The sequence below is a fragment of the Clupea harengus genome, chromosome 13 (genome assembly GCF_900700415.2).
Source record: "Clupea harengus chromosome 13, Ch_v2.0.2, whole genome shotgun sequence".
Classification (NCBI taxonomy): domain Eukaryota; kingdom Metazoa; phylum Chordata; class Actinopteri; order Clupeiformes; family Clupeidae; genus Clupea; species Clupea harengus.
Window position 1 is genome coordinate 10,726,577 of NC_045164.1, and position 8,079 is coordinate 10,734,655.

The following is an 8,079-nucleotide window of genomic DNA, read 5'->3' on the forward strand; positions in this document are numbered from 1 at the left end:
GCAGAGTGTTAGGTGGGGGACAGGTCAAGTATGGCTCTGTGGAAATAGAGACCAGCTTGACTCATCCACCTAGGCCTTGACTTCCACCACCCTACAGCTCAACTCCTCCAAACATTAGTTGATCCATTCCCTGCCTCTACCTTTACCTTAACCACAGAGGCTACAGGGGTTCAGAAAGAGGAGACAGTAAGTTTGTATTCACTAGTTAGTTGAGCAACTATAACTCATGTAATTGTGTTTACTGTCTGCTAAATGGTGTAATTGTGGGTAGCTGGTCTGGAAATACCTTTGACAAACAACCGTTACCCTGACAATACAAGGAAAATAAAACTTACTGGGTCACAACATCACTGTTTGAGGGTATATGATGGAATATGCAACATTAGCAATTGCAATTGCATTAGCAAATAAGATTTTCAAGCATTTTAAACTCCTGATCTTTTTTGTCTTCCCCATTCCTGTACCCCTTGGCCTCCTCTCAGCCTATACAGCTCACACTGTATCAAATGTAAGTAAAGTAAGTTGATAGAATCTAAATGAGCATGCCAAACTTGAGGAACGGACCGGACACAGACAGGATTTCTGGAGTTTATTTCAGCGTGGAGACTCGATCAAAGCTGGTGCTCAGAGAATGGCCTATGTGATTGTAGACTATGTTGGCATTTATACCATTCAGTCAGGTAGAATACAGGAGTGGAGGGGAGACCACACCCTATAGGTGATGGCAGGAAGGGGAGACAGTGGGGTGGAGGGGTTCACCTATGGGGGGAGGGGGTGATAACAGAGGACAATGGGTGATAGCAGGAAAGAGCCTATCTGGGGTATGGGGCTCAGATGCTAATTGTTCAGGTCTGTGTTTTAGTCAGTGAGACAGACAAACATCACATCCAAAGGTATGAGTTACAGATACAAATGATACAAAATTACAGTAGAATAGCTATTTTGCGGTTCTTTCAGTCCCCACATATGAGCATTTATATGCTCACACAAGAACCACCATGCAACAACCAATCAGAAACAGGAAAACATCAATATGCAGTTCCATCAAAGTAAATCCGTTTGTAAAATAAATAGAAATGAAATTCAATATGCTTTTACGGATGGCTGCTTCTTTTCATTTCAGTTGCAGCAGGTGCACTTGCAGTGGTCATTGTAGAAGGATTTCAATCTGGAAAGGTAATGCCAGCATGTGTCATCATGACTAGGCTAAGGCAAGGGAGTGCCCTTTTATGTTAGCATGACTATAGGTAAAGGCAAGGGAGTGCCCTTTTATGTTAGCATGACTATAGGTAAAGGCAAGGGAGTGCCCTTTTATGTTAGCATGACTATAATGTAATAGGAGGCTGCTAATACAACCAAAGGCAGCGAGTTTCTTTATCCTTACTTTGTTTGGTCAGAACCGGATCTACCTCTCTATGTTGTGACCAGCTTTCTTGAATGCAATGTTGGCTCTGTTTATTTAGATTAGATTAGATTCAACTTTATTGTCATTGCACAGAGTACAAGTACTGGGGCAACGAAATGCAGTTAGCATCTAACCAGAAGTGCAAAATCAGAAGAGTGCAGAGTATGTGCAAAGTGGTAATATAAAAATAGATAAATAGAATATATACAGTATGGTATAAGACATAAGTAATATGAACAGTAAGCAGCAATAGTGGTGGTTAGTGCAGATGTGATATAGATATATGATATAGATATACAGTATGTAAAGTGCAGGTGAAGTACAGGTGAAAGTGGCAGAAGAAGTTATAAATGAGGTAGGAGACATAAGATATAAGTACGGTGAATATGGATATGGACAACAATTTTAAATAAACAGATATAAACAAATTAACAGTTTTAGTGCAAATGTTCAGTGGCTGGGGGAGGTGTGTGGCAGTCAGGCCAGGGTAGAGGGGGGAATACAGTCACTGTAGGAAGGAATGTGAGGGGGTAGCCAGGGGGGGTCACCGTGATGCAGAGTTCAGCAGGGTGACAGCCGCAGGGAAGAAGCTGTTCCTGAGCCTGCTGGTCCGGGAACGGAGGACCCTGTAGCGCCTCCCTGAGGGGAGGAGGGCAAACAGTCTGTGGTTGGGATGGGAGCTGTCCTTCTCGATGCTGCGCGCTTTCCGCAGACATCTTTTGCGCTGGACAGCCTCGATGGAGGGGAGTGGGGAACCAGTGATGCGTTGGGCAGTTTTCACTACCCTCTGGAGAGTTTTGCGGTCTGCCACAGAGCAGCTGCCATACCAGACTGAGATGCAGTTGGTGAGGATGCTCTCAATGGTGCAGCGGTAGAAGTTCACCAGAATCTGAGGAGACAGATTTGCCTTCTTCAATCTCCTCAGGAAGAAGAGACGCTGGTGAGCCTTCTTGATTAGGGTTGAGGTGTTGAGGGTCCAAGAGAGGTCCTCGGAGATGTGGACACCCAGGAATTTAAAGCTGGCGACACGCTCCACCTCCGTCCCGTTGATACAGATCGGGGTGTGTGCGCCACCTTTGGTCCTCCTGAAGTCCACAATTAGCTCCTTGGTTTTCATGGTGTTGAGAGCCAGGTTGTTGTTAGCACACCACACTGCCAGGTGCTGGACCTCTTCTCTGTAGGCCGACTCATCGTTGTTGTTGATGAGGCCAATCACCGTTGTGTCGTCTGCAAACTTTACAATGGTATTAGAACCATGTACAGCTGTGCAGTCGTAGGTGAAAAGGCAGTAGAGGAGAGGGCTCAGCACGCAGCCCTGTGGGACACCAGTGTTCAGGATGAGGGTTGAGGAGGTGTTGTTGTCTAACCTGACAGACTGAGGTCTGTTGGTTAGGAAGTCCAGAATCCAGTTACTGAGGGAGGTGTTGATGCCCAGATCACTGAGTTTTGTGATCAGTTTGGAGGGGATTATGGTGTTAAATGCAGAGCTGAAGTCTATGAACAACAGTCTCGCGTATGTGTTACTGTTGTCCAGGTGGGAAAGGGCGGAGTGTAGTGCCGTGGAGATGACATCCTCCGTGCTCCTATTCTGGCGGTAGGCGAATTGGAGGGGGTCCAGTGTGGGTGGTAGGCATGATTTGAGATGAGCCAGGACCAGCCTCTCGAAGCACTTCATTATGGTTGGAGTGAGTGCAACTGGGCGAAAGTCATTAAGACTCGCTGCCTTGGAGTGCTTTGGCACCGGCACGATGGAGGTGGTTTTGAAGCACGTGGGGACAGCTGCTTGGGCCAGTGACATGTTGAATATGTCAGTCAAGACCTCAGTCAGCTGCCCAGCACAGGCCCTGAGCACCCGTCCAGGGATGCCATCAGGGCCAGCAGCCTTTCGTGCATTAGTCCTGCTCAGTGCAGCACATACGTCGGTGGAGGAGAGTGTGAGGGGTTGGTTGTCTGTAGTGAGCACAGCCTTGATGGCCGCCTCCTGGTTGTCCCTGTCGAAGCGTGCATAAAAGCTGTTAAGCTCATCAGGGAATGATGCTTCGCCGGTTTGGGGGGAGGTGTTGGTGGGTTTATAGTCCGTTATGGCCTGGATGCCTTGCCACATGCGTCGGGGGTTTGAGTTGTTTTTGAAGTGCTCTTCAATCTTTAGCTTGTATCTGTGCTTGGCCTTTTTGATGCCCCTCTTCAGGTCGGCCCTGGATGAACTGTAGGCCTGGGTGTCACCTGATCTGAAAGCAATATCGCGTGCCTTCAGCAAAAGGCGGACCTCCCTGTTCATCCATGGCTTCTGATTAGGGAATGTGGTGATTTGTTTGAGGGTGGTGACACTGTTGATGTTGGTCTTGATAAAGTCCAGTACAGATGAGGCATAGGCGTTGATGTCCGTGTGGGAGTCAAGTGTGGCCTGGGTGGCAAACACATTCCAGTCTGTGTGTCCAAACCGGTGCTGTAGTGCAGAGTCTGCTCCCTCTGGCCACACTTTAACTGTCCTCACTGTGGGTTTCACACGTTTGATGAGTGGTGTGTATTTCGGGAGAAGAAACAAAGAGAGGTGGTCTGACTGTCCTAGGTGGGGGAGGGGGACAGCTTTGTAAGCATCAGCCATGTTAGTATAGACATGGTCCAAAGTCTTGTCTCCTCTTGTGGGACAGGAGACATGTTGATGAAATTTGGGGAGTACAGACTTCAGGTTGGAGTGATTAAAGTCACCCGCAACAATAAAGGCTGCCTCTGGATGTAGAGTTTGTTGCTTGCTAATGGCAGCATGGAATTCCTTCATTGCCAGCTTAGCGTTAGCATCCGGGGGGATATAAGCTGCAGTCACAGCAGTTGATGTAAACTCTCTAGGCAGATAGAACGGTCTACACTTAACCATGAGGTACTCAAGGTTAGCAGAGCAGTGACTCTCAATGATAACAGTGATGGAGAATCTCAGGCCAACATTCTATTAGACAAAAGACCACGAGGCGAATCAAAATATTTCTGGAGGTGTATTTCAAGGCGCTCCTGCAGGGAGTCAATTCCAACATCGAGTAGAGGCAGGCAAAGACTAAAGAGGCACCACAGTGTTACAGGTTAAATACCAGTCAATCATGGGAGGATACATTGGGGGTGATAGGTTTGTTACAGGTCAATGTGGGGAAGGGGGCATGTGAGTGGGAGGGGATGTTCCTATGAAGGAACACACACAGGCCCAAAATGGTGGACAATGGATGTGTATTCCTCCACCTGGGGCAGGGGGGGATGATGTCTGCTAGGGGCTTTAAACAAAGGTGTGCCAAGACTTATCAATGCACATGGCACACACACACACACACAGGAGAACATGCTTGCAATGCAATGTAAGTCTATAAATGAATGGCAATATCAATTTCCATCAACAGTGTCCGTACACCAATCTTTGTTAACATAGATGCATAGTCCACCGCCTCTGGTCTTACCGGAGTCCTCTGCTGTTCTATCCGCCCGGAGGATGTAGTGCCCTGTTAGCGCCCTTTTGATTGTACATTGCATATATTAATACAGGAGGTGAATTCCATTTCATTGCCATTGAACTGCATACGCTGGACCTGGATCAGTGAGCTACCAAGGGGTTCAATGCCAGTGTATCCTGACTGACTAGACTTGTAAGAATTCTAGAGGCTACAGGTCACACACCCAATAGGCTTCCTCCCCTGCCACATGAATCCACTGCCAAACTTAAGAGGTCAAAAGGGTTTACTGTTTATGACATTAGGAACATCCTAAAACGCCATTCAACAAGCAACATAATTAACTATTTTGCATTCCAAATAAATAAGTCATTATTTTTAAGGTCTTTTTGTATTTCCTTCTTTCTTAAAGGTCTTTCCTCTGCCATGATAATGACTTCCTACGCGTCATACCAAGAAACATGTGCAAATGTTCTACATTGAAATTGCTTCTGTGTATATCAGAACATGAGACTTTGTTTTCAATCAACACTTTATTTTAACAAAAAGGAATGTCAGGAAAGTTTTATATACACAGGTTTATCCGCTTCATCAATGATCACAGGCCAGATCAGGGAAAGGCTTAACTGAACCAAAACTTTTTTTTCAGATTGCATTGTGGTGCAAGGTTCAACTCTGCTCTTAACCTCTGCCACATTCATGTTTTTCTAGGCCAAAGGTCTGTATAATCTTTACCTATAGCAAATTACTGCCTGCCTGAATGAAAAACATCTGGAATTATTATCTCGTTAAAGAACCGATTCAACATGAAGGAAGATTTTACTATTTTACTGTCGTACATTACTTTCAGTTGTATTTTTACTTCTCCAGTTGACTTTTGCTACATTGGCTCAATTTGGTCATTCAGTAGGTACCATGATTAATTCTCTCTGCTTCATATACAGTATTCATTTAATCTCACTCTCACATCTTAATCTCACAAGTGCTGTTAGGTCTTCCTCAAGGCATCTAAAAGTTTAAGACCTCCATAACTGTTTTGACATAAACATCATCTGGTTGGGGCTTTCTCTGACTTCCAGGCTGGAGGAATTTGTTGATGGTTGGCAGGCTTCTCATCCTGTCCTGGAATGCCTGCAATACAGTCATATTTCAGAAACTCAGAGAATGCATTGCTGGTAATGATGAATGTTTAGTACAATCAGAAAACACAAAGCTACATACAAACAAACTGCTTACTGAGTTTAAAATAGAAATACATGTTTTTATGGTTTACTCTTAGCTAAATTGTTGCGTTTAATGTGCACGTACTGTATGCAGAAATGTTCGTTGAGCAGATGGCTTGAATGCCTTAGATTCTGCAACGGCTTAATATGATATTAATAAAAGCAGCAGATAGTGAAACCATGAATTTCACCTTCAGATTAGGGAAAGTGGAAAGAATAGTAGGAAATAGCTCCTCCAGCATCAGAGTGGCTTCCATTAAATGGACATCAGCACGGCTAAGCTGGCTCCCCACAAGGTACTGTGAACCGCTGAGAGCCTGTCAGAAATACACACCATGCACAAATACATGATCATTTAGCTTTTCCTCCTTTATTGGCATTTAGTGCACAAAAAGATTTAAAAGTCTATCTACTTCTCATACCTTTTCATATACAGGGAAGTAACGGCTGGTGACTTTGCCTTTTATGACACCCAACTGGGTCTCTTTTTCCTGTGCTTTTTTGAAGACCAGCATCATTATCATCTCCATACAATCACACAGCCCTTCAGAGTACATCTCAATCCTGATGGTGAAAGAATACCACTCACATTAGTAATAAAAATGAATCAGTTACTTAGTAAGGTTACTTTATATTATCAGTCAGATCAACAAGGATGATTTACTTACATGACACGCTCTTTCAGATCTTTCCCATTGAGATTGTATTTTCCTGCAATGTAATTCATTATGGCTTTGGTTTGAACCAGCTGCATGCCATCAATTTCAACCAGGGGCACCTGCTGAAACATCAGAGCTCCATCTGGACAAACACACACACAGACATCATGTTACATATACAATTAAAACAGCCACTTCCAGATTCATGCCAGATTGTCACAAATGTGAAAGACATGTATGGATACCTATTATGTATGTAATACATTATGGAACCCCCTAACATTTCTTATTCATTTGGACTCATCCATTCAGACTAGGGTCTTAGGAAGCAGCCCCACTTTAAGTGTCCTATTACTTATTATTTTCAAGGTGATGAATAAAACCATGTACTTGTAAAGTATGTATAAATTACTACATAAAACTAATCCTAACCCACAAAATAGGCTTAATAATGTGGGTGCTTAATATTAAGATACCATCTCATTTGTGGAATTTTAGAGGCTCCATGACGTCACCTCCAACATTACCTACTAAACACATGTCACATGTTAAAAAGGTTACGTTTAATAAATACTGCCATCAAAGAGGAGCCTGCTATCATATTCATGAACCACGGAAATCCACTTAGGCCATCTTGACAGGCTATAACGTTAGGCTATGCACATTGTTTGCTCAATAATCGTCCGGTATCTTTGAAACCTCGGTTCTTTGAGGGAACGGAGTGAGACAAAGCTCACATATGCATATAGTTCCTCGTTCGTGAGCTGCGACCGAAGTACTAATGACTTGTCATATTTTGTCAGAGTTGTCAATTTACCATTCAGAAGTTTTTCGTACTGCTCCCTTTTTGTCAGATTTACCTCTTCAAACTAAAAAACAAAACAAAAACTGTTAATCCACAAATCAAGTGTTACAGCGTCGTCATCTCTAGAATTAATGTCACCTCAATGTGTTATTCTGAATGAAAGAAGAAAGCTTTTAAATGCGTCAATGACAAGAGCATACATGCACTCCGGCCGCTGCCAGAAGCCATCTGATTGATTCCATCTTTCCTCTGCCATTGAAATAATACAACACAATCTTCTCTGACATTTTCCTCGCAGTCGGAGCTAGGTGAGAAAGTCAAACATGACAAGTCAGCTAACCCAACCATAGTTTTTGAATTAACAATGGTATTCCTAACACAGAAGTATTTTCAACGTGTTATTTTATGCTACTTACTTTTAAAGCCAAGTTATGATCTGTGGTAATGCCAGGTGTGCAATGTTCGCTGTGCAACTTTTGCTGAGTTCACTTTTACGTAAGTGTAGCGCGGTGGGCGGGGCTTCGAGTGGGGCAAAGTAGCAGAAATCGAGACAGAA

General features: G+C 43.9%; 1 protein-coding gene across 1 annotated transcript; it reads right to left on the minus strand.

Annotated features, from left to right (window-relative positions):
- Positions 1 to 5,354: 5,354 nt before the first annotated feature.
- LOC105911621 (glutathione S-transferase 3-like) lies at positions 5,355 to 8,051 on the minus strand. Its single transcript, XM_012840446.2, has 7 exons — positions 7,940 to 8,051; positions 7,724 to 7,827; positions 7,536 to 7,587; positions 6,728 to 6,860; positions 6,482 to 6,623; positions 6,251 to 6,376; positions 5,355 to 5,967 (listed from the first exon to the last, which is right to left on the minus strand). Exons 2-7 carry the CDS (start codon positions 7,808 to 7,810, stop codon positions 5,845 to 5,847), a joined length of 663 nt encoding a protein of 220 aa, XP_012695900.1. The 5' UTR covers positions 7,811 to 7,827; positions 7,940 to 8,051; the 3' UTR covers positions 5,355 to 5,844.
- Between the last annotated feature and the right edge of the window lie 28 nt (positions 8,052 to 8,079).